At 40.7% G+C, this 27,181-nt stretch overlaps 1 protein-coding gene across 4 annotated transcripts in view; it reads right to left on the reverse strand.

Annotated features, from left to right (window-relative positions):
• Window positions 1-27,181, reverse strand: part of SF3B3 (splicing factor 3b subunit 3) — a 47,929-nt gene that overhangs the window by 7,835 nt on the left and 12,913 nt on the right. For all 4 annotated transcript variants that reach the window (XM_043599628.1, XM_043599625.1, XM_043599629.1 and 1 more), the window contains exons 7-17: window positions 27,001-27,138; window positions 25,440-25,543; window positions 20,606-20,771; window positions 17,673-17,768; window positions 13,661-13,733; window positions 7,775-7,926; window positions 7,093-7,248; window positions 5,971-6,126; window positions 5,310-5,453; window positions 2,008-2,130; window positions 1,121-1,275 (exon numbers count right to left, since the gene is read on the reverse strand). In XM_043599628.1, the coding sequence (XP_043455563.1) occupies window positions 1,121-1,275; window positions 2,008-2,130; window positions 5,310-5,453; window positions 5,971-6,126; window positions 7,093-7,248; window positions 7,775-7,926; window positions 13,661-13,733; window positions 17,673-17,768; window positions 20,606-20,771; window positions 25,440-25,543; window positions 27,001-27,138 (1,463 nt within the window). The remainder of the gene's footprint in view (window positions 1-1,120; window positions 1,276-2,007; window positions 2,131-5,309; window positions 5,454-5,970; window positions 6,127-7,092; window positions 7,249-7,774; window positions 7,927-13,660; window positions 13,734-17,672; window positions 17,769-20,605; window positions 20,772-25,439; window positions 25,544-27,000; window positions 27,139-27,181) is intronic.

A 27,181-nucleotide genomic window follows, 5' to 3' on the forward strand; every position in this document is an offset into this window, starting at 1 on the left:
CAAGCTCTAATGCTGGCAGTAAGAAGCATGCCTTCTAATATAGAAGATTCTGCACAATAGACAAATCCTAGAAGGGACTTCCACTCCAGGAACAGCCAGCAACTATTCACGGTGACTCTGGTTTTCACTGTTGAAACCCACATTAGAACCTTCAAAGGAGGGGCACCTGGGTGGCTCAGTCAGTTAAGCCTGACTTCAGCTCAGGCCAAGATCTCAGGGTTGTGGGTTCGAGCCCCACATCGGGCTCTGTACTGACAGCTCAGAGCCTGAAGCATACTTCGATTTCTGTCTCCCTCTCTCCCTCTGCCCTTCCCTAGCTCACTGTCTCTCTCAAAAATAAATAAACATTAAAAAAGAGAGATAAAACACCATGCAGGTAAAGCAATTCTGCTGAAATAGAAGGTATATATGTGTGTGGAGGTTAGAGAGAGAGTGAACAATGACTGAAAAGATCCTGAAAGCTACTGCATAGATCTGGGAGTTCACCTGGTAAGTTATCCACTTGGTAAGTTATAGCCTCTTGATAGAGTTGCTCTTATGACGAGCCAATACTTACAACCAGGACATGAACATGGGTGGCAGCAAAAGACCAAAAAAGAAAAAAACAAACCCAAAACTTGAGACAGTCAAAACAATATAGATAGTGCACACTCTAACATACTCAGCATAAATAGGAGTCTGTCAACTTACAAAATGCCTAAAGAATTTATACTGAGGTTAAAACTGAACATGTAACACTGCAAATAAGACAGAATGAGAATGAGAAAAAGATATCAGAGATTCAATTCCTGCCTGCTCTAAAACTAATCCAATGGCGCTGCCCTGGAAAACAAGACTCTTAAATCTTAAGGAAAGTGAACTGTACTGATCAGTATATTAAAACTTGGCCGTGAAAATCTAAACAGAAGCTAAAACTTCAGACACTGAAACTTGGCTACCAATACTTCATTAAAATCCTGAGCCAAATGAAGGTTTCAGTTCCAACACCCTAGTCCCACGGTGAAGAGTCGGCTCACTGCCACCAAGTCATCGCTTCATCACTTCTGCCAACACTCTAGCAGAACCAGAATCCCAGCCATTGGCAGAACTTCCCAGTGGGCTTGCAGTGTGGAACTCTCACCTCAGGGTATTGGTGGAGATGGCAACAATGCCCTCAGGACACTGTTCAGAGGCGAAGCCAGACGCAAATTCCAGGGTCTCATAAGACAAGGGGGTGAGATGGAAACGAGACTGGTAAGAATAGCTCAACCACGAGCGGCTAGACATGGCCAACACCTGAGGAAAGAAAAGCACCTCCAATAAGCTTGGGATAAACACAAACTTGGAATGCTAACCGAACTCCGTACCTGTAACTTTCAGTCTGCAAAATATCCCAACGAATTTTGGAAACCTAAAAGGCTACCTTAAGACTAAAAAGAGTCCTGGAGAAGAAGCAGTATGTATGGCTTACTATCTGCTCAAAGCATGAGCTACTAGCTGTTATGACCTAATCACTCAATCTCTTTACATTTCCACATGTGTAAAATGCGAATACTATCATAAGGCTGGACAGTTGCAAGAATGACATGCTACTGCACCTAATGCTGACTGCAAGTCAAGAACTAGCATAGCACCCAGCAATAGTAACATTCTTAGATACAAAGGACACAATGTTTCCCAATCTCTTTCACATTACTTGGTAAACGCTGGTATTGGTACAAGGTTGCTTGTGGAAAAAGGTACCCCAGATGGGAGGTTTCTAGCTACCTCTCAATCACCTCCATTTGCCCAGCCTGAGGGCTGAACAGATCCATATCCTAACCTACCCACAATCAAAACAGCTCAATGCCACGGAAAGCTCTGGATGAAGGGATCCACAACTTCCTACATAAAAGAAACTTACAAGAGGAAGCTAATGTCTAACTATATATGGGTGAATTAATGATAGCAAAACTTACACCAAGGGAACTTTTCTCAGCTGATGCCACTAACGTCTAAACATGCTGCCTGCCCACTTTCATTACTTACTGCCTCTTGGCCTTGCATCCGGACACGAAAGAGTTTCACAGGACGAGACCCCAGGTACCTAGTGCGGGTGTCAGACAGATCCCCAGTGACGGGGTCCAGGACAGTTCTCAGCAGCACACCATTCTAATAAAAAAGAGAGAGTGGGTGAAACTTATCCATAATGGAAGATCCCTCCCTTGGCGACTTCACAAAATATGTAAGTTCAGAATAGATGGAAGGAAATGACTTGCTGGTTTAAAGAATATCCTAATGATCAGCCAGCCACTTGCTCATTCAAGTAGTTACTGAACATTTACTAAATGAAAAGCACTTATTTTTCACTGTATATCCTTTAAAATTCTTTTACCATGTATGTTAAACTATTCTTTTTTAAAGTTTATTTATTTGTTTTGAGAGAGACAGAGAGAGTGCAATGGGGGAAGGGGTAGAGAAAGAGGGAGAATCTCAAGCAGGCTCTGTGAACTCACAAACTGTGTTTGCCTGGGCTTGTCCCTGAGTTGGGTTCTGCCTGTGTTAGCATGAAGCCTGCTTGGGATTCTCTCTCCATCTCTCTCTCCCCCTCCCCTACTCACGCATGTTCGCTCCCTAAAAACAGACATTAAAAAAAAAAAAAAAGACTCTTAAGAGAATTGGCTAATTCAGGGCTGGGGCAAAAATATTCCAAGTGTATACAGGGCACTCTGTTATGCCAGAAGGAAGGCCCCAAAGAGAATAGGGTCATATTCAAATGACAAAAAACCTAACTTCAAAAGGGAACTTCTACTCATCTAAAAAGAGGCAATTTAGTATCCACAAATGAAAAAGACAATAGTTTAAAGCACAAATATATAAAAATCTGCAAGTTCAGGTTATCCAAAAAAACTAAAAATAAAAAATAATAAAAAATTACTTCATTAGTCCCCACTGGAGACTACTCTGGCACCAATTCCTTACTGTGAAAACAGATAAACAAAGGGGAAAAAACAAAGTACTTATCCTTTCCCTCTACAAACTGTATTTTGGGATAGGCAAATTTCCTCTTTGGAGAAAAGTTCCAGCTAATAAAATGAAGAATGAAATAGAAAATTGTCATTTCCCAGTCCCTAATGACATAATGAATCTAGGCAATGTGCCATCAATGACTGTTATTAGGTAAAAGGTTGATGAGAAGATAATGTGTCCTTAAGTATAAAATACAAAATATCAGGGGGCACCTGGGTGGCTCAGTCAGTTAAGAGTCTGACTCTTGATTTCAGTTCAGGACACGATATCTCGGGTTCAAGAGTTTGAGCCCTGCATCGGGCTCTGGGCTGACAGCTCAGAGCCTGGAGCCTACTTTGGATTCTGTGTCTCCCTTTCTCTCTGTTTGCTCTCTCTCTCTCTCTCCTTCTCTCAAAAATAAATATACATCGGGGCACCTGGGTTACTCAGTCGGTTAAGCGTCCCACTTCAGCTCAGGTTATGATCTCACAGTTCATGAGTTCGAGCTCCACATCGGGCTCTGTGCTGACAGTGCAGAGCCTGGAGCCTGCTTCAGATTCTGTGCCTCCCTCTCTTTCTGACCCTTCCCCACTCATTCTCTTTCTCTCTCTCTCAAAAAATAAACATTAAAAAATTAAACAAACAAACATAGGGGGCATCTGTGGTGACTCGGTTGAGTGTCTAACTTCAGCTCAGGCCATGATCTCACAGCTCGTGAACTCAAACCCTGCATCGGGGTCTCTGCTTTCGGCATACAGCCCACTTCAGATCCTCCATCTCCCTCCTCTCTGCCCCTCCACTGCTTGTGTTCGTTCTCTCTCACATAAACGTTAAAAAAAATTAAACCTTTAAAAAATTCAAAAAATAAAAATATCAGATTTCAAAGACTTTGTTAAAAAAGAGAGAACAAAGTTCTCTTAATTTTTATACAGATAACAAATTGAAATGACATTTTAAACAAAAATGTTTAAATAAAACATTACAGTTAACTTCATCTGTTCCTTTCTCGTGGCTACAGGAATATTTAAGTTACACAGGGCTTATGTTATATTTTTAATGGACAGCATGCTCTAGATCCACCCTCTAGTCTATAGGAATTACAGAGGATAGAACAGTAACATTAAACACACAAGAAAGGACTGTGCCAAATCCAAAAGGCAGAAATTCTTCAAGACAAATGATCTGGTTTCTTTAAAAAAAAAAACAAAAAACGGTGTAGGACAATTTTTCTTTAAGTTTTTATTTATTTTGAAAGAGAGAGAGAGAGAGAGAGAGAGAGAGCAGGGGAGAGGCAGAGAGAGAGGGAGAGAGAATCCCAAGCACTGCTGTCAGTGCAGAGCCTGATGCAAGGGTTGAACTCATCAACCACGAGAACATGACTTGAGCTGAAATCAAAAGGCACATACTTAACCAACTGAGCCACACAGACACCCCTAGGGTAGGACAGTTATTAAAAGAAACAAAGGGGGAGGCAGCGCCTGAGCGACCCCTCTCCCGTTCACGCTCTGTCTCTCTCTTAAAAATAAACAAGACATTGGGGCGCCTGGGTGGCTCAGTCGGTTGGGCATCCGACTTCGGCTCAGGTCACGATCTCGCGGTCCGTGAGTTCGAGCCCCGCGTCGGGCCCTGTGCTGACAGCTCAGAGCCTGGAGCCCGTTTCAGATTCTGTGTCTCCCTCTCTCTCTGCCCCTCCCCCATTCATGCTCTGTCTCTCTCTGTCTCAAAAATGAATAAACGTTAAAAAAATTTTAAAAAAATAAAAAATAAAAAATAAACAAGACATTAAATAAATAAATAAATACATAAATAAATAAATACAATAAAAATGAAAGAAACAAAGGGATAGGTCATGCAAATGCAAACTGTGGATAGCTTTATGCAGATCCTAAGTAGAACCAAAGGTAAAAGCATTTTTGGAAAAAACAAAACCAACACAAACCAAGAAACACCAGAACACGAACAAGGTATCAGATATTAAAGAACTGTTAAGTTGTATTCAGCATGATAATAAAATTGAGGCCTAAAAAAAAAAACAACCCACACATCTGTTAGAGCTACAGTCTCAAACAGTGAAACTTACGTTTGCAAATAACTTGTAGTGTTAATATAATATAATATAATATAATATAATATAATATAATATAATATAATATAACATAACTTATTTTTTTAGGCCTGACTTGTTCTAATTAGAGAGGAGAGAAGTGGAACACAGACCAGCACCATTCACTTTTCATGAGGTGGTAAAATGAAACCACAGGCACAGCAAATGCCCATATAGAACAAGGAGTGCATAAAAGCTAAACAAGGCCTGACCTCAATGTGAGCCTCAGATCTCTTACCTGTAACCCAATATTCAAGTATAGGAAGCCAATAGAGCCCCTCTCACCCAGCTCATCTTGCTTCTCAGTCCCACCCATTTCCACAATACACAAGGATTCAGGCTGGGCTGGGAGAGCTTGCATGCTCAGAGGCTGCAAACAGTCCTAAGGAGGAAAGAGAAAAGAAAAAAACAGGGGAAATGACCAATTTTGGGGAAAAAAATCTAATTCTCAGAATTAAGAAACAACTTTCTTGTGGAGGGGAATCCTATAGTGAGCTTTAAATGGGTTAACACTAGTTAAACCAAATCTTCGAATAAGCTCTGGAGAGAACCATGCTTTCCTTTCTGTAAAAGTAGATAATGGTAAAGGTAAATAAGCAAAGGCAGCTCTTAAAAGTCATCTAAGGCCCTGGAGCCAAGTCCAAGTCCTTTTCAGCAGTCTTGGGTTTTTTTGTTTCTTTTTCACTACAAACGGGAGCCAAGGCTTAAGGCAAAACAACACTTAGTAGTCTGCCATCAGGATCTTCACAAAGACTCCCCAGGTGTGCTGCTATGATAATCAGAAGTGGCAGATACTGATTTCAGGGTCTAGCCCAGATAATTTCAGAGATGCCTATCAGGAGTGAGCCAGCAGCTCAGTTTCCAATGGGAAGATCCTTGAAGTCAAGGGTGACACTCACTGAGGGGTCCAGGGAGATGATTCTGACAGTATTGTCCACCAGCCCCACAGCAAGGAAGCGAGACCGCTGCTCTCCAGGAGGCACATTGGCCAGACTCATGCACACCACATCGGCTGACATCTCCTTCCGCTCTGTGTACTCATTCAGCTGTCCTGACTACAGAAGAAAGAAAGAGAGGTCACAAATGACTCCCACTTGCCCCTAAACCCTGAGCCTGGGAAAGGACTGTTAAGTTCCTTTCTGCTTCCTCTCACCCTTCTTACTATAATCAATGACCAAGAATTTCTCTACATAAGGCCAGGACCAAGCAAAACTACTGATGAGACAATCAAGAGACAACACAATGTTTTTGTCTTTAATAAATACAATATGTTACAAATTTTCTAAACCAACCTAGCTCTCAGGAAATAGAAATATAGAAAACTATTCATCTGTTCATGAGAACACTTTGGATAAAAGATAATTCAAATATGAATTCAAATTCAAATACTTAAAGAAATCTCAACCAGAGGTACAGTTAGACTATACAGGTTGACCACATCCAGAAACTTTGCTGAGAGCATGATAAGTATACCCAATATCCTTCCATACAGAAAAGCAAAAGAAAATTTCTGAAATGGCTTCAGATTGTAAAAATTAAAACCTTTAGCCAATATATGTTGGAAAAGTAGAATGTGAAGGGCAAGAGAATAAAATATTTCATTGCTAAGATGGAACTTCATAACTCTAGTTAGATTTAAAACATGAGGGGCACCTGCATGGCTCAGTTGGTTAAGCATACAACATTGGCTCAGGTCATGATCTCACGGTTCATGGGTTTGAGCCCCACATCAGGTTCTGTGCTGATAGCTCAGAGACTGAAGCCTGCTTCAGATTCTGCGTCTCCCTCTCTCTCTGCCCCACCCCTGTTCATGCCCTCTTTCTCAAAAATAAACATTAAAAAAAAAAAAAAAAAAAAGAATTAAAACATGAACTTAGCCTCCCTATCCCATCCCCACTGGGCTGGATTTGCTTGTGAACACTTTCCCTCCTCAATTCTCTTTGTGAATACTGAACTACAACTCTCATCTTTACCTCTGGATCCTAACACTAAGTTCCACAATGAATGATAAAATAACATACAGGATCCATCTCAAAATAGACCAGCTCTCCTCCTGTCAGGGCAATCACCACTTGTCGCTGGTTCACAGCACATTTCACAATCGTTTTCTTCCCAGGGGTCTTCCACTCATTGACTCGCTTGTCTGCTCTTATATGCCGAATGCCATCAGGATACACCTACAGTCAGCAACAAGAAGAAGGAAACCGACTTTAGCAATGTGACTCTGTACTCAGCATGACCCTCACCCTTACCAGATGGGTCACTCCTGTCCGAACTGGCACCACTGCATTGAGGCACCAATCGGGTCAATGACAAAAAGAATCACTAGGCCCCAGATAGGTCAAATTAACCTAAGTTCATGTTTGCAATGTTCACTTCAAAAGAGTTCAAAGTGGGGTGCCTGGATGGCTCAGTCGGTTAAGCCTCCGACTTCAGCTCAGGTCATGATCTCGCGATCTAGGAGTTCGAACCCCGCGTCGGGCTCTGTGCTGACCGCTCAGAGCCTGGAGCCTGTTTCGGATTCTGTGTCTCCCTCTCTCTCTGACCCTCCCCCATTCATGCTCTGTCTCAAAAATAAATAAACGTTAAAAAAAAAAATTAAAAAAAAAAAAAAAAGAGTTAAAAGCTCATTAATGTAAGCATAGCAGTCTATACCACAATGAAAGGATAAAGTAAGGTGAATAACTCTCTGGGAATCCTGACCTGTACCAAGGCATCATCTCCTAACAAGGAGCAGGATAAGGTTGGGGTTGTGCCCAGGAACCCAGAGTCAGTCACTTCTTCCACAGTCTCTCCGATGGATAATACAAGTGTGGCATTCACGAAAGACACAATGATATAGGCATCAAACTCATCTGCAAAAACGAAAGTAAAGAGGATTTGGTTAGCTAAGAACTCATTAGTTACAAAACCAAATGAGATATACTAAGTTTTCTCTTCAGAAACCTTCCAAGGAACTTCTTCTATTTGTAGTCATCACAAAGACTCATGTGGCAAACAGCACAAAATGATCCAAAGGATAAATGAAAATAGTAACACCCTAGAGATACACTTTGCTTCCTCAAAGGCCTGAATACATTGAGTACATATGCCCACCCCTAACACCTCTGAAAATCAATTTTTCTTGAGACACTTGCTGGAAAAATCCAAGAGGACAAAGCAGGGGAACCAGGCAGGAGGAAATTCTGAAAACTACAATATTTACATATACTGAACTCAGAGCTTATTTATTTGTGCTAGATGCCCATCACAATCCATTCTTAAAGATAATTGTTATAACCAGGAAAGGTCCCCAGCCTCTTCCAAAAACCGATTCTGTGGGAACATAATACCTGATGAATGAAACAGATTACTTAAGCTTCAATGAGACTGTCACCCTCAGGTTTAAAACAGCGAATCCTAGGATATCCCAATTAAAATGAGATAAGAGCATTAACCAGGAAGCATTTTATTGTTTATACTGTCAGCCCTTAACCTTTCTACTCTCATTATTTAAAAATGCAACTATTGGGGCGCCTGGGTGGCTCAGTCAGTTAAGCGCCCGACTTCACCTCAGGTCATGATTGCGGTCCGTGAGTTTGAGCCCCGCGTCGGGCTCTGGGCTGACGGCTCAGAGCCTGGAGTCTGTTTCAGATTCTGTGTCTCCCTCTCTCTGACCCTCCCCCGTTCATGCTCTGTCTCTCTCCATCTCAAAAATAAATAAATGTTAAAAAAAAAAAAAATTTTTTTTTTAATTTTTTTTTTTTCAATGTTTATTTATTTTTGGGACTGAGAGAAACAGAGCATGAACGGGGGAGGGGCAGAGAGAGAGAGAGAGAGACACACAGAATCGGAAACAGGCTCCAGGCTCCGAGCCGTCAGCCCAGAGCCCGACACAGGGCTCGAACTCACGGACCGCGAGATCGTGACCTGACTGAAGTCGGACGCTTAACCGACTGCGCCACCCAGGCGCCCCCAAAAAAAAAAAATTTTTAAATACAACTATTCAGTGGTCAGGAACAACCCTATTAGGATTTGCTTTTCATTTAACGAAACACAGTTATGAATAAACACAAATGAGTTTCTCCAAGTCAGAGGATCTGAATACAGGCACTCCCAGAAGTTTCTCGCACAGATCCCACAGTTAAAGGCCATCTGTTTCCCATATATATTCCATCCTACACATAAAACACCTCTGTGCATCTCCCACACCCAGTACAATGTTTGGCATAAAACTTTTCAAATGATGAATAGAGAAAGGTATGTTATTTTTTAAGGAAGGGTTAAGATTTTTCTATTTGACTTCTCAATTTTCTGTATCAATTCCCTTTTCTGTCTCCTCCTCATACAGAAATCAGGTCAACAGGGGACTGAATGACAAGTAGACAAGGTACTAAATTAAAGTGGCTACCTTACTCATAGAAGTAGCTATAGGACCCTGCGTGCCTGAGCCCTTGTCAGAGCTCAACACCCTAGGGCTGATCCATCCCACACATGACAAGGACACAGTATGGATTCTGATTGCTCCAAAGGTGGTTCAGGTGAACCAAGATTATTCACTTAGTTCGGCAGAATCAGTGTTCTTTACAGAAAAAGAGACCAACTGAAGATGTATCATTGGTGTAGCCTACAGCAGTATTCTGCCCTATGAGCAGGACGTAGTCAATTTGGTGGGCTGTAATCAGCATTTTTAAATAGAAATATATAGAAATAAATATATTTTATGAAATTGCTTCACACATGAAATTACTCACACAGTAAGGGTGAGTAAGGTTTTCCAAACTTTTCCTTAATAATACATGTGTGTACTGAGTGGCTGAAAGGCAAGGATCAAAGATCATTCCCAATGGGTATAATCTAACGGCTACACCAGGAATCCAGAATAAGGTTCAAGTTCTAAATCATAAGGAGTAACAACGGACAAGTAGATATGCTGGTTTTAGATTATTTTAGTTACAATTGTCAAGATGTATCAAATGCTTTGGGGACACCTTATAAAATGACTTTGTAAGACCAGGACCATGTAAGTAAGGACATGGTTGCCCCTGAAATGGATGTCTTAACAGTTTACAACAAAACCAAAATCGATCTCCACACAACGCCAAACGTGGAAGCTTTACTCCAGCTGTTCTTGAACTGGAAGTTTCTATTGTGTAAAAATAACAGGAATTACTTAATTTTAATATTACATGAATACTATGTCTTTTCCCACACTCTCATTACTGAAACCTTGTATCCTAAAAACTATGCCAGAACAAATTAAAGCCAAACATCAAAAGGCTGTTAACTGGCCAGGATTTCTGGTCTCTTCCTGCAATCAAGGGGAAAGGGAGGAACTTCAGCAAAGAGACCACGCAAATTTTGACTTACATGCAAGAGAATGAAGGGAGAGAGGAAGGAAAGGTGCCTGGGACTTTATCTTCCCTTTGACCCAAGGCCCCATACTGTTCAGACACAAAAAGAGAGAGATGCTCAGGGGATTTACATACATTTGCTGAGCAATTCAACAAGCAGTAGAGCATTACATCACAGATTTCCTCAAAATATCCATTACCCTAGGAATACTAGGCACACTGTAACTTCTACCCTTTCCATTCTATATCCAGGAGGACGTATAGCCAGCTAATTGCTCATGTCCTAAGGAAGTTACAGGTTAAAAGTTGGAGTTCAGGGGGCACCTGGGTGGCTTAGTTGGTTAAGTAATCAATTCTTGAGTTTGGTTCAGGTCATGACCTCACGGTTTGTGAGATCGAGTCCTGCACTGAGCTCTGCGCTGATGGCGTGGAGACTGCTTGGGATTCTCTCTCTCTCTCTCTCTCTCTCTCTCTCTCCCTTTCTCTCTGCTCCTCCCTAGCTCACATGCACAGGCGCGCACACTCTCTCTCTCTCCCTCTCAAAAACAAACATTTAAAAAAAAATTGGGAGTTGAAAACAAAATCAAGGGAAATGACCAGATACATCCATGTTGCCTTTTTCCAGAAGTTACAAGTTTCACATAAAAGAACATCAATGCCATCATATTAGGGTATGAGAATGCCTCTTTGTCTCACTTAAAGAGGACTTTTATCTGAGCACTGCTGAAGCAGCCCACAGGGGAAGGAATGCATTCTTCTTTCCTCTGTGTTGGCATCTGAAGCTCAAAACACAGCTCACTCCCAAACTGAGGGACCACAGATGCTGAGTGACCAAAGATGGTTTAAGCTTCCAGTGTCTCATTCTCACTTTACACTCTATTTGGTGCCTGTCTTGCCTCAGCAGTCCTGATTATACTAAAAAAAACACAACAAAACAAAACAAAAATAGATGGCTTTCTCCAGGGCTTGAGTCAGTACACCTGGAACATATGAATCACCAAAGGAAAGTACGGAGTTAAGGTTTTCTAGCTACAGGTTCTTTTAGCTTTAGTGAAAGGCACATTAGTCGTACTTTCTACTTAGGAAAAAAGTAAGGGAAGCCGATTCCTGCCTCCAACCATTTAATATATAGGCAGATGGGTGTGCCATCACTACAATGCACATGAACAGCCAATTTCAAAGTTACCCTCTGAGATGCCATCAGGGCGGTCTTAATATTTTGTACAAATCCCTCTCCCTGGGTAAACTAGAAGACCCCATGGTAGACCCTAGCAGTATGTACACACCTGTGGTGATCAGCACCTTCACCAGCCACCTGTGGAAGAGAAAAAAAGGCTTGGTATTGGTAGTGTGCATCACCAAGTACCAGCCAAGGTTAGTAGTTGCCTGAACACTACAGCATGTGTGGACATGTGGGATAGTCACACAACAGTAACTTGGAGTATCTGCAAAGAGAATGAACAGAGAGAAGCTGACCTGTTTTTGTGGGTGATCACCCAAATTATAGTTTCTAAAGAGTGAAATTTATCAGGATGTAGTCAGTTCCTAAAACTTGATAAGAAAAACATTCAGCTACAAGTTCCATCATGCAACATACTGCTTATCACTAACTCATCAAGCACTGTCCAAAAAAGTCTTTTCTGCTTCTCCAACATATGCCAATTCCCTCTCCTCTAACCTGTCCTGGCAACATGCTTGTGCGCCTTTCATTACATCAGAACACATAGCAGTTTTGTGTACTTGTCTTCTTGTGTTAGATGGCAAGGGCTCTGAGAGTAGAGATCCAATCCTTTCTTAATTACTAAGTACAAGGTGGACACGTGAAAGACTGCACGATGAGAGTATAAAACTTATCCTAAAGACCAGCAAGACCGACAGACTCCAACTTTAGCGTTAGTCAAAGGAACACTGGACTGGAAGCTCAGAGACCATGCTGTCAGACTATTACCTCAACGCACTATCTTGAAAGAGTCAACTCCTGATTTTTCTGCCTTCATCATAAAAATGAGGGGGAACTTTCCTGTAAATCTAAAACTACTTTAAAATAAAGTTCAACTACTAGAAAACAAAACAAGACAGAGGAATACTAAGTTTTATCTCAAAGGCTTAAAAAATTCAGAGTGTAGGCAATGTTTTCATCAGGAGTTGTAATACCAACCAGCCACCAAGCTAAAGGTGAACATCAATTTGACTAGTTTCTTTACGAAGAAATTATACAAAATGGGAAAATCAAAATCAGTCATCTACTAATTATCTTCTAGCAAAAATAAACCTACTAATTTCCTATTTGGTTTTTCTATCTACTCAACTCAGACTTGGTTCAAACACCCACATGAAAACAAAATCCACCATAATGTGCATTCTACTAATAACACAAGGTTTCCCTCCTACACATTTCCCAACTCCCATAAAATCAAACATCAGAACATCAAAATATCAGGACATCAAAATATCAGGAAGATTTCCAGCTGTTTTCTTGAAAAAGCTTTCTATGCTGGCCAGGGTGATCTCACCAGGCCCACATTCCTGAGGGAACAAGAGGAAGATGGAAGTCTAAGAATAGAAATGACCTACACCCACAGAGAATCCAAGGGAAAATGAGAATTAAGTTTCATTCCTCAAATTCAACTGATTCAAGAATATCCTGCTGTCACACTGTTATGCATTTTTACGTAAATTTCAAAATTTTAGGAAAAGGTGACCATTTTTATCCAAGAACTCAGACTCCTCTTTCCTCCATCCACTCTTTTCCACCCATTCAAAAATTATGATTCCATTCAATCTCAATCTTCAGTTCCCTTAAGCACAATTCCACCCGTTGAGCAGGACTAATTGATTAATAAGCTTAACTAAATCTCTTAATACCTAGGACAACACCTTCAACTTCACCATGGTTTCAGCACAACAGGAGAAAACTGCTGAAGAAAACTGAAGAAGCAAAAAACTCCCTCACACCACACCTCTTAAACAGATGCAATAGGATGAATATGGTCAAAGAACAACACGTATGACAGCTCTACAATACAGGAGTGTAGATGTATTAACAGCCACCCTAATGCACCCCTTACTCATGCATACAAAAAGGTGCAGGCATCCTGATTGAGAGAGCCTGAGAAACATGGTGGCAGGCCAGGAAAAGTTTCTAGTACATTGTTAAATGAAGCAATATAAAAACATTATGAATGCAACCTCCTAAGCCTTCTACTGTCGATGTTACGCAGACCCACATTTTGACTGTTGGGAAAGGGCTACTTACCTTCAATGTGCCGACGCACTGTCCAGACAGCATTGGGGTTACCGGGTAACTCAGAGACAGCCATTTCTGACACCTGACAGGGGAGGACACAAACCACAGATCCAATGAGCATAGAAATTAGCTCCTTGCTTACAACTACACTTGATAACAGGATTCTGATACAGCAGTGCTCATACTGCATGCTGGATTAAAAGAATGGAACTGGAGCACCTGACAGGCTCAGCTGGTAGGGCATGTGACTCCTGATCTCGGGGTTTTAAGTTCGAGTTCCATGTTGAGTGTAGAGATTACTTACTAATGAAAAAAAAAAAAAAATCTTTAAAAGAATGGAAATATCAGGGGCGCCTGGGTGGCTCAGTCGGTTGAGCACCTGACTTCGGCTCAGGTCATGATCTCACAGTTGGTGAGTTCAAGGCCCGCGTTGGGCTCTGTGCTGAAAGCTCAGAGCCTGGAGCCTACTTTGGATTCTTTGTCTCCCTCTCTCTCTCTGCCCCTCCCCCGCTCATGTTCTCTCAAAAATAAATAAACATTAACCAAAAAAAAAAAGAATGGAAATATTCTGTCAAAAAAAAGTTAAGAGCCAAAAAGGCTTGGAAATATTGGAGATCCCCATAACAAACTTTAGCAAAATGGGATGGAATGTTCAGGAGGATAGTTGCTGCAGCAAAAACCATACATTTCCTTTGGGTATGCCATGCCTGCATCCTCCTCAAAAAGAGAGCACGTGGAATGAAACAGCCATCTAAGCCCATTTCTCTTCCTAACCCCCTTAAGGCCAAATCACATCTCTCTTCAAGGACCAATTCAAATGGCACATCCTTTAGGAAAAATCTTCCCTTATCCTCTTGCCTGGCAGTCCACACTCCCTCCTATAAGCTCTCATAGAAATCCCAATCACCACCTCACAGGGGATCCTATGTGATTTCCTAAATCCTAAAAAGTAATTTCAGGAATTATTCTGTCCTTCCTATTAGATTTTTTACGTTCCATAAGAATAGACTCAAGGTGCGCTTGGGTGGCTCAGTCGGTTGAGCGTCTGACTTCAGCTCAGGTCATGATCTCACAGTCCGTGGGTTCGAGCCCCGCACCAGGCTCTGTGCTGACAGCTCAGAGCCTGGAGCCTGCTTCAGATTCTGTGTCTCCCTCTCTCTCTGCCCCTCCCCTGCTCACACTTTGTCTCAAAAATCAATAAAAACATTTTTTAAAAAAATGTAAAGATTAGACTCAAGAAGCCTCTGAATATCCTATAAGTTCTCAAACATGAGAGGAAATGAAATACCTGAGATGAAATGATCTAGAGGAGAAAACTAGGTGTATGTTATTATACCTGAACTCTCTGTACAATATCTAATTTTTCTGTAAATATAAAACCATTCCAAAATAAAAATGTTATTTTTAAAACCACCGAGAAACAATTAGACAGTTTAATATATTATACTGTGTAACCACATTTTATAAAAAGAACTCACATATATACATTAAAGGCATTACCTTTTTTTTTTACTTTACTGATAAAATAATAGGAATACCTAATCATGGAACAGGAGAACTGTGGAAAACTTCATCAACAATAAAACTTAAGTGTTAGGTATGCGATACTCTATACCAAGTGTAATAGTGACAATGGCCCTGCTCAAATGAGACCACAATAAAGCTAAACAACAAAGTTCAACAAATAGGTATACAAGGGGGGCACCTAGGTGGCTCAGTTGGTTAATAGCTTCGGCTCAAGTCATGGTCTCATGGTTTATGAATTCGAGTCCCATGTCAGGCTCTGTGATGACAGCGGAGAGCCTGAAGCCTGCTTCAGATTCTGTGTCTCCCTCTCTGCCCCTCCCCCACTTATACTCGGTCTTTCAAAAATAAACATTAAAAATTTTTTTAAAAATAGATATACAGGAACAAAGCAATGTTCAACAATTTCAAAATATTTTTCTGGGGGCGCCTGGGTGGCGCAGTCGGTTGGGCGTCCGACTTCAGCCAGGTCGCGATCTCGCGGTCTGTGAGTTCGGGCCCCGCGTCGGGCTCTGGGCTGATGGCTCGGAGCCTGGAGCCTGTTTCCGATTCTGTGTCTCCCTCTCTCTCTGCCCCTCCCCCGTTCATGCTCTGTCTCTCTCTGTCCCAAAGGTAAATAAACGTTGAAAAAAAAATTTTTTTTTTTAAAAATATTTTTCTGCATAATCAAGATCTTTTATAGAATTGGAAAAAAATTGGGAGGGGGCAGGGGTGCCTGAGTGGCTCAGTCGGTTGAGGATCCGACTTTAGCTCAGGTTGTGATCTCGCAGTCCATGAGTTCAGGCCCACATCAGGCTCTGTGCTGGCAGCTCAGAGCCTGGAGCCTGCTTCAGATCCTGTGTCTCCCTCTCTGCCCCTCCACCAGTCGTGCTCTTTCTCAAAAACTGAATGAAAAAAATTTTTTTTAATTTAAAAAATTGGGAGGGGCAGAAGACTCAAAAACAATGATTCTTAATTGGGTCCTTTATCTCTTCCACTGTAGACAACACTTTCTGATAATGCACATACGCACTTTTGGTGGAGAATGTTAGCTGTCACCAAATGCTAAATGGGATCCAACAAGCAGTAACTAAAAACTATTAGTCTAAATTAGATTTGAGTCATTAAAAATTTGGTGACTTGGTATTTTTGGCACAGCCAAAAAAATCTTCAAATTTCTGAAAGAGAAATATATTCTTTTTAAAGTTTATTTATTTTGAGAGAGCAAGAGCACGTGCACACAAGTGGAGGGAGAGGCAGAAAGGGAGGAGAAAAAATCCCAAGCAGGCTCTGCGCTGTCGGCACAGCCCAATCCCACAAACCACGAGACCATGACCTGAGCCAAAACCAAGAATCAGACACTTAATCCACCCAGGCACCCCCTGAAACACATTAACAGTGTTAATAGGTAACATACTTGTTACTGTATGCCAGAGCTTGAGCTAAGTGCTTCTTTATATGCATTACCTCACTTAACTCACACAACAATCTTTAAAGCAGGTACTTAACTTCATTTTACAGAAGAGGAAACAAAAGCTTAGTAATAGCTATTAAGTGATAGAGCCAGAATTCAAAACCAAGGTCATCTTAGCTGCGTTCCAATAAAAATTTACAAAATCAGGCAGTGGGCCACTGAGAGCTTATAGCATGCCAACCTTCAACTATGAAGCAAACTGTCATAGGAAGCTTTGTTTTGCTCCTAACAAAACCAAGTTAAAGGAACTTGCTAAAAAGCATGAACCCTAGAATCGCAGGAAGATGTAGCATTTGAAAAGATAATTTTGGGGGCACCTGGGTGGCTCAGTTGGTTAAGCATCCGACTTCAGCTCAGGTCATGATCTCATAGTTTGTGGGTTTAAGCTCACGCCAGACTCTGTGCTGTCAGCCCAGAGCCTGGAACCTACTTCTGTGTCTCCCTCTCTCTCTGCTCCTCCCCCACATATGTGCATGCAGGTTCTCTCTCTTAAAAATACACAAACATTAAAAAAAATTAAAAAGAAAGTTCTGAGTGTCTATATCACCTAAAAGATGCAACAATAAAGGATTTATTACATAAATTCTGACCCAACCACTATACTGGAATATTATAGAAACACTAAAAATAATACAACCTAAGAACACATAATAAAGAATAAACTTGGTAAGATACAAAAACGTATACATTGAGGTAAAAAGATAGAATTATCTAAAAACAATGAACACAGACCAAGACTAGAAAAAAAATGGAATAAAATGTTCCATGCAGATATCCTCTGTTATGACTAGTGAGCCTGGAACCAGTAAAGATTATTTTCCCCCTTTGATCCTCACTTGCCAATTTTTTAAAATGTGCCTATTGTGCTAACATGTCAAAGAACAGGAAATTTAAACTCTAACTTTTATGGAAATAGGAAAGAAAACATTTTTTCTTTCATAGAAACATTAAATATACCGTTGATCTCATTAGAATAAAGTTATAAGCTGCTTTTCCAATGCTTTTCTCCAAACCCTGCAAATGATCTAAAAATACCCATCTTACCTCAAGTCCGTGCCGCAGGACTCTCAGAGATGATCGGGGTCCCCTACCGCAGGCCACATACAGCTGTGGTGTGTCTTCATTGGCCAGATCAGCTATCTGCACAGTGAAAAAGACAAAAAATGTCTACTTGTACTAAGTTTTCACACCGAATTTGATTATTCTCAGGGACAAAATACTTTTTAATTTACTAAACTTACATATTGGCTATTAGCCCTGGGGGAATCAAGGGAAAAAAGCCCCCACGTTCCAAAAAACAAATCAGTTTGCAGCAGCAACTTTAAGAAAAAAAGGCTTGTACCAATTCTTAAATTAGCAGAGCATTCCTTACTTAGTGAAATGGGTGTTATATAACCTCCAAATGAAATTTACCATTTCCTTTCAGCTAAAAATATAAACTATAATATTATCAGGATCTGTGACTGTCACCAACAAAAATCATACTTATTCATAATGTTAAAATTTATATTCCTCCAATTATCCCACTCATCGCTACTTCAAAATTATATCTACTGGGGTGCCTGGGTGGCTCAGTCGGTTAAGCATCCGACTTCGGCTCAGGTCACGATCTCGCGGTATGTGAGTTCTAGGCCCGCGTGGGGCTCTGTGCGGACTGCTCGGAGCCTGGAGCCTGTTTCAGATTCTGTGTCTCCCTCTCTCTCTGAGCCTCCCCCGTTCATGCTCTGTCTCTCTCTGTCTCAAAAATAAATAAAAAAACATTAAAAAAAAAATTACATCTACTAAATCTGTTAGACTATATATTATCAAAGTTACTCTATCTACAGATGTTCCTATGATGTAGCTGACCAACTACGGGGTAACTGCATCTGACTGCTCAGCCACCAGATGGGGAAGCCATGTGTTGGTATCCCAGATATCCAGCTGCTTTCCAGTACATTTGTTGGTCAATACACAAAGAGGTCAATCATTTGTACTGTAGTTTTGTCAAACTGGCCAGTTCAAATGAAAATTCTTGTCTAGAAGGCAGTACAGCTTTACTGTAACATGGACAAAGATATGTTGAGAGCATACAGGCTTCACACTGATCTCTCGCTGAAATAAATTAACTTACCTATTTCAAATGCACCATCTTGTTATTTAAAGCCTTTTCAAGGAAGCACGTATACTACTTCTTCACAACTTAGTATTTTGCTCTATTGGCTATCTTATGTTTATTACTATATGCATTTAAAAACAGTACTCAGAGAAGAGATCCATTTGCCTCACCAGACTAGTAAGGATATACATGGCACAAAATACCCATAGCTCTGCTGTAGATACCTGAACTTTCTATAAATTTGATCTTATCTACAAACTATTTACACTATTATTTCCTCAAATTCCAATGAAACGTGGGGAAAAAATCACTCATAATTTAATTAGGATTTCATTTATTATCTATTGCCTCAGGGCTAATCCTTTCTCAAAAAGAAAGAACAAAAGCAGTTAATTTCAGAATAGTTAATTTTACCAGGAATAGTGACTGAACAGACTTGTTTCTCCAACATACAACGAGCAAACCTCTATTAGAAGTGTGATCAACCTGACAAGGTAGGGTGGCGCCTAATGTTCACTCAAACCCCAGCAATCCAGGACACAAATGCCTAACAAAATTCCTGCTACAACAGTGCACCATCAGCAGGGGACAGAGTCCCCATCCTAGGCCACCTTGGGTTCCTCCTTTGAGGATGTATTTTAAGAAGTTCTGTTACTGACTGATCCTAATGTCTCCAGAGATTTTTAAGAAGAAATTGAGTGTTAAAATAAGAGACAGGGGTGCCTGGGTGGCTCAGTCAGTTAAGTGTCCAACTCTTAGTTCTGGCTCAGGTCATGACCTTGTGGTTTGTGGGATTGAGCCCCGCCATCAGGCTCTGCACTGGCAGTGTAGAGCCTGCTTACGATTCTCTCCTTCCCTCTCTCTCTCTGCCCCTCCCCTGCTCAGGCTCTCTCTCTCTCTCAAGATAAATAAACTTACAAAAAAAAAAATAAGATAAGAGTTATTCACAGACTATTAAGTGACAAAAATTCAATTTCAGAACACTGAAGTATATAAGCCTATTAGGATTAAAAAAACATAACCCAAACAAATACATGCACATGCACTGATACGGGGAAAATGCCTGGAAGCAATCCTAAGAAGTTGTTACCAGCAGCATCCTCAGTGGATAGAAAGCTGAAAATAAGATTAGGGGTAGGAATTTTACCATTCACCTTTTGTATAGCTTGAATTTTTAGATTGAACATGAGTTATATATTTAAAATTAAAAGCCTAAGGATTTATGTAATGGATTTTAGTTCCCCAATATCCACCTTTAAATGCTTCAACCTTACACTCTTGTGATTTCTCAGACATGCTGCCATGCCTCACTCTTAGACCAGGTCTTAATTTAACTGGAGTTAAAACTTTAAACTCATTTAGGGGTGCCTGCGGTGGCTCAGTCGGTTAAGCATCTAACTCTTGGTTTCTGTTCAGGTCATGATTCTGGTTCATAGTTCTGAGTTCCAGCCATGCGTCAAGCTCCACACTGATGGTGCAGAGCTTACTTAGGATTGTCTCCCTCTCTGCCCCTGCCCCACTTGTGCTCTCTCTCAAAATAAAAAAAAAACTTAATTAAAAAAAAAAAAACCTTGGGGCGCCTGGGTGGCTAAGTTGGTTAAGCGTCTGACTTCGGCTCAGGTCATGATCTCACAGTCCATGAGTTCGAGCCCCACACCAGGTTCTGTGCTGACAGCACAGAGCCTGGAGCCTGTTTCAGATTCTGTGTCTCCCTCTCTCTCTCTGACCCTCCCCATTCATGCTCTGTCTCTCTCTGTCTTTCAAAAATAAGTAAATCTTAAAAATAAAATTAAAAAAAAAAAAAAACCTTAAACTCATTCATATTCAGAAACATCTGGCTGGCACTGCTCATTGTGGAAGAGACTGGAAAGATCCACACCTGGCAAAACAAAATGGGAGAGAGGCTGTCCAACTCATCGACCAGCACAAGGTTTTTAAGTGGTCTTGGCTGGAAGAAGAACGTGTCTCCTTCTTCCAGAGGCATGGCAGATGAAAACTCAGGCTCTTCATCATCATCTCCAAGATGTGCAATTTGATATAAGTAACTAGGGAGAAGAAAAGAAGACTTTAGTTAAACACTTTCTAAAGATAGTGTTTGCCATAAATATAATCCTCACAAAGCACTTTACAATTACCTATCAAAACTCTAACATGCATATCGAGTCAGCATCTGTTTGAGTGGGGTCTTCTTTCTTAGAAGAGAATGGGATAGGGGCACCTAGGTGACTCAGGTTGTGATCTCGCTGTTCTTGAGTCTAAGCCCCACGTCAGACTCTATGCTGACAGCTCAGAGCCTGGAGCCTGCTTCAGAGACTCTGTCTCCCTCTCTCTCTGCCCCTCCCCAGCTCAAGTTCCATCTCTCTCTCGAAAATAATCATTAAAAAAAAAAAAAAAAATTAAAGGGTGTCTGGGTGGCTCAGTCAGTTAAGCATCTGACTCTTGGTTTCATCTCAGGTCATGATTTCACAGTTCATAAGTTCAAGCCCCGTATTAGGCTCGTGCTGACAGCATGGAACCTGCTTGGGATTCTCTCTCTCTTTCTCTCTGCCCTTCCCCTGCTCCCTCTTTCGCTCTTTCTCAAAATAAATAAATAAAATTTTTAAAAACTAAAACAAAAAAGACTAGAACGGTATAAAGAAAATAAAGACTGCTGAATTCAAGAAGTGCCTGGCTGGCTCAGATGGCAGAGCATGCAACTCTTAATCTTAAAGCTGTGAGTTCAAGCCCCATGTTGGGTGTAAAACTTACTTAAAAAAAAACATACCATCATATGCTGAGTGTGCACTTAGCTTTTGGGAAGAAACTCAATTTAAAAAAGAAACCAAATTATTGGTCATGTTTAATATACCAGGACCTTCAATACAGAGCACTTTAAATTTTTTTTTTCTTTCAACATTTATTTATTTTTGGGACAGAGAGAGACAGAGCATGAACGGGGGAGGGGCAGAGAGAGAGGGAGACACAGAATCGGAAACAGGCTCCAGGCTCTGAGCCATCAACCCAGAGCCTAACGCGGGGCTCGAACTCACGGACCGCGAGATCGTGACCTGGCTGAAGTCGGACACTTAACCGACTGCGCCACCCAGACGCCCCAAGAGCACTTTAAACAATATCAAGGGAGGGGTGCCTGGGTGGCTCAGTCGATTAAGCGTCCGACTTCGGCTCAGGACCTTGCGGTTTGTGAGTTCGAGCCCCACGTCGGGATCTGTGCTGACAGCTCAAGAGCCTGGAGCCCGCTTCGAATTCTGTGTCACCCTCTCTCTATCTGCCCCTCCCCTGCTCATGCTGTCTCTCTCTCAAAAATAAACAAATGTTAAAAAAAAAAACAAAAAAAAAAACAGTATCAAGTGTAGCTTTTTAGAAGATAAAATGACTAAATCAGCATCTGAAATATATAAGGTACTCAAGAAATGTTCAAATAAACCTCAGCATTTAAAACACTTTTGGTAAACACATCAGATTCTATACTAAATTAAAAAAAAACCAAACAGGGTTATTATCCTTGAACAATCTACAAAAGCACTGAGAACATAAGATAAACATATAAAAGTTAATAATAAATTCCTTCCTCAAGCAAGATGTGTATACACAGATAATGAAAGCCACTTGTCAAAGATACCTTCAGTGCCTAGTAATTACCAGGTAACCAGAAGGATGGGCTCACTACCTCCATCACAGGAAAAGGCTGCTTTGGCCAATTCTTGGCAAAGCAGCTTCTGTAACTATGGTGTTGTGCTTTAGAGCAGGAACTCTGGAATCAGATCATCTGGGACTTAGGTATGTGATCAATTTCCTTCACAAATTCACAAATTTGACAAATTCTGTGACCCAGTTCCCCAAAGTATAAATGGGATAATGGCACGGTCTCACTGAAAAAGTTATGTACTGTATTAACATTTACAAAGTGCTTATTTAGAACAAAGTAAATACTGTTTGATAAACAGGTTGCTTTATGATTAACACCCATAGCACATGTTTCTGATACCCCAAATCAGCATTTTTTGAGTGTTGCAGACTTCAGCTCCAGCAGCAATGGATAATTTCTCACAAGCTCAAATGCATCTCACTCTAACAAGCATCTACTTGTACACTGCCATCTTTCCACTCTCTGCCCCAAGGGGTGACTGAATTTCAGACCCAAAGAGAAAAATGGTATTGCTGTTAACCTTCAGGTGAGCAATTCTCAGATGCATTCTGCTGGTCTGATGGGAGAGGTCTTGATGGGAGCAAGTTCCTACTGCCCACAACAGGAATCTCAATAACACACTCTTATGTAATAGGCTTTTCCTCTTTCCCTCTCTCTCTCTCCACTGATCCCTTAACTCCTGTTTCCTGCAATTGCTCCCCAATAATCGACCTGCACCCATGTCTTTGTCTAAGGCTCTACTTGCAGAACTCAAACCAAGACATTAAGAAAAACAATTTAGAACAGTGCCTGATACATACAGACAGGTGCTGGATAAATTTTAACTACCATTCTTCAGAATAAAAGGAATCACTGTATTATTCCTAAATCTTTTTTTTTTTTAATGTTTATTTTTGAGAGAGACAGAGAGAGAGAGAGAGAGAGAGAGCGGGGGAGGAACAGAGAGGGATACACAGAATCTAAAGCAGGATCCAGGCTCTGAGCTTTTGACACAGAGGCAGACATGGGGGGCAGGGGGGGCAAACTCATGAGCCATGAGATCGTGACCTGAGCAAAAGTTGGGCTTAACCAACTGAGCCATCCAGGAGTCTCCCTAAATCCAATTAATAGACAATCAGGATATATAACCTTAGCAAACACACTAGCTGCATAAGGTAATGGGGCAAGAAAATAATGCCTTCTGCATCCAACTATTATTTCCATCCACAATCTTATCAAGACAAATTACTAAGTTTTTAATGTTTGCCAATCTGCTAGGTGAGAAAAAGACTTCAAATATGATTGGCGTTCCTTCAATTACAAATGAGTTTGAAATCTTCTTACATATTATACTTCTAGACCACGTGTATTTTTTTTTACTGTAAAGGCATGTTCAAATCCTGTGCCCATTTTCTACTGATCGAACTACTAGTCTTCTTCTCAGGGATTTTCAAGAGCTTATGAACTGTCATGCAGTAAGAAAAAAATAAATAAACAAAAAGGTCTGTCATATACACTGTTGGTGGGAATGTAAACTGATGTCACCTTTGTGAGGACAATTTAGCATTATCAAAATTTCATCCCACACTTATGAATTTAAACTATGGTTGCATTCAGCTAACACACAAAGATACAACTACAATGTTCACTACAGCACTATTTAGGATAGCAAAAGTACAAACCTAAATACCAATACGGGGCATGGCCTTAAAATATGCAGCCACTAAAAATGTTTTCCATGTGCCAATTGCAATGTATGGGCCTTGCTCAATCCTAGTGTATACGATTCAACTTTTAAAATATTGAGGCATGGGGAGCACCTGGGGTTGCTCACTTGATTAAGTGTCTGACTCTTGATTCAGGCTCAGGTCATAATCTCACAGCTCGTGATTTCAAGCCCTGCTTCGGACTCTGTGCTAACAGTGCTGAGCCAGCTTGGGATTCTCTCTCTCTGTCTGTCTCTCTCTCTCTCTCCCCCCCCTCCCCCCCGCACTCATGCTCCTTCTCTCTCAAAATAAATAAACATTAAAAAAATACTAAAAAATATTGAGACAATGGAGAAATTTAAATACTGGCTAGCTATTTGATTATATCAAGGAATTACTATTATTCTGGAAAAGTGGGATTTAAGTGGATGAAAATACACCAAACAGGCTAAATATGAAAAGTGAGACAAGAGGTATAAACAAGGAAAGTGAGTTAATCAACAGCTGGAATAAAGTCCGTGAGTATAAGAAGCATGTCTAAGAAAGGAAGAACAGTCAGAGACAAGGCTGAAATGGCACAGAATCCTAGAATCCTAGATATACCTTCATTTTAATTACAAGCAAATAGCATCAGGTAAGTGGTTTGCACTGATGCTGTGAGCAGATACTGGCAAAACCATGGTATCTCATCTTGTGTAAGTAATTTGGAGACTTAGATACTGACTGGCTTTAAATTCAAGGCTAGAGCTCAGACTTTATCCACTTGGCAATAAAAAGTCATCAAACATTATAACACAGGAATAAGGGAAAGGATTTCATCAGGGTTATGTCTTAGCTGCTTAATAAGATGACTGTAAAGGCTGAAGTTTTACAGGAAAGACAATAAAATGTATTAAGTAAACTAGTGAACTAGTTTAGACTATAAACCACAAAAATTGAGATTTTACACTCAAGTGGCTACAACTGGTCCATTAGTCATTAACAGAAAACCGAGGCTGGGAAGGTCACTGATGTGGCTGAGCAGCTGTGGGTAATGATGAGCTTCAACTTTAGATTTGTACAAGTACTGGTGGGACATGTTAAGTTAGTTCCATAAATATTCAGTGAAATGTCCAGCAAAAAGCTCAGAAAAGATCACTTCTGAAGCTATTTTTGCAGCTACCAACAGGTACTGCTTAAAGGAAGCAACTGAAGTGGGGAAAATAACCAAAAAAATAATAATAAATAAAAATTAAAATTAAAAAAGAACATAAAGGGGGAAAAGGAAGGCAAAACTTTTGAAGAAAGTTTTGTAGAAAGCTCTGTGCCCTTGAAGCCACATCTCCCTCCTCCCAACTTTCATAGTAACCAGGATAAACTAGGGTAATAAAAAGATTACTCACTGATTTCCAAATTCTGATGCTACAAAAAGGAAGCCTGTTTTAAGCACACACATGGCAGCAGCAACAGGCACAGTATCAAAATACTTGAGCCGAATCTCAGTAACCTGGAATGGAAAAAAAAGAGATTCTACTGTGTAGGCAAGTGAAGCTAGGCCACAGAAGGTAGCCCAGTATTGTAAGATAGCATAAGCAGAGTATCAAGTAAAATATCATACTTAGTATCTAAAGCAGGGGTTAGCAAACTAAGGCCCAGGACCAGCCATGCCTATTTACACACTTCCTATGAATGCTTCTGTGCCACAATGGCAGGGTTGAGTTGTTGAGACAGAGACTACGTGGCCCATATAAGCTGATGATGTTTACTACTGGGCCTCCACAACAAAATATGCCAATTCCTGAGCTAAACATATATAAAAAACTGCACAGCTGTTCACAGAACTCTGCCATAAGATAAAAACAGTAACAGTTCATGTGTATTACCAATTTTCAGGAGACAGGGAGAGCTTTCTCATTACTCACTAGAAGTGGCATTACTTGATCTCGTATTATTTATATGAGATTACGAGACCAGGTATCTGTTAACTAGAGGAGAAAACCTACATTCATATACCCAATCCAAATTTAAAAAGCTTTGATACCTTACACAACCACTTTTTAAATCATTCTGTTTCCATTTTATTAACATGTAAAGTATTATTTGTCCTATCTCAAAGTAGTATTAAAGAACAAATGGTTCATAAAAACACTGTGTAAACCTTAAATGTACACAGAAATATCAATTTTTCAGGGGCACCTGCCTGGCTCAGTCAGTTAAGTATCTGACTCTTCATTTTGACTCAGGTGGTAATGTCAGTTTGTGCGTTCAAGCCCTGCATCAGGCTCTGCGCTGGCAGAGGCTGCTTAGGATTCTCTCTCTCCCTCTCTACCCCTTCCCCTCTATAAAAATAAATAAACCTAAAAAAAATTTTCTTTAAATATCACTTTTTGAAATAAGGTGATTTAAATATGTTAAAATTAGTGTAGCAAGGGGCACCTAGATGGTTCAATTGGTTAAGCGTCCAACTTCGGCTCAGGTCATGATCTCATGGTTCAGGGGTTCGAGTCCTGAGTTGGGCTCTGTGCTGACAGCTCAGGGCCTGGAGTCTGTTTGAGGTTCTGTGTCTCCCTCTCTCTCTCTTGCTCTCTCTCTCTGCCCTCCCCCACTCACACTGTCGCACACAGGCTCTCACGCGGTCTCAAAAATTAAACATTAAAAGGGGTGCTTGGGTGGTGGCTCAGTCAGTTAAGCCTCTGACTTCAGCTCAGGTCATGATCTCACGGTTTGTGGGTTCCAGCCCCACACTGGGCTCTGTGCTAACAGCTCAGAGCCTGGAGCCTGCTTCAGATTCCATGTCTATTTGTCTCTCTGCCCCCCCCCCCCCCACTTGTGTGCTCTGTCTCTCAAAAATAAATGTTAAAAAAATAAAAATAAAAAATAAACATTAAAAAAATTTTTTTAAATAAACTAAACCTAGCAAAAGGATTTTTTCATTTTTTCCTTCTCCCTCCATGATCTGCTTACCATATCTTCATCTGTCTCCAAAGTGATCTTGAAGATATCTCCTTGCTCAGTTTGGGCCAAAAAGAAGAACATCGATTTGGTCTTATGGGTGGCAGAGCAGACAAAAATCATTCCTCTTTCAGGGTCATCCAGGTCATTCTAGCAAAGTCAAACACAGAACCAACAACTTAGAAATGAGTAC

This window comes from Prionailurus bengalensis, chromosome E2 (genome assembly GCF_016509475.1).
Source record: "Prionailurus bengalensis isolate Pbe53 chromosome E2, Fcat_Pben_1.1_paternal_pri, whole genome shotgun sequence".
In the NCBI taxonomy this organism is placed as follows: domain Eukaryota; kingdom Metazoa; phylum Chordata; class Mammalia; order Carnivora; family Felidae; genus Prionailurus; species Prionailurus bengalensis.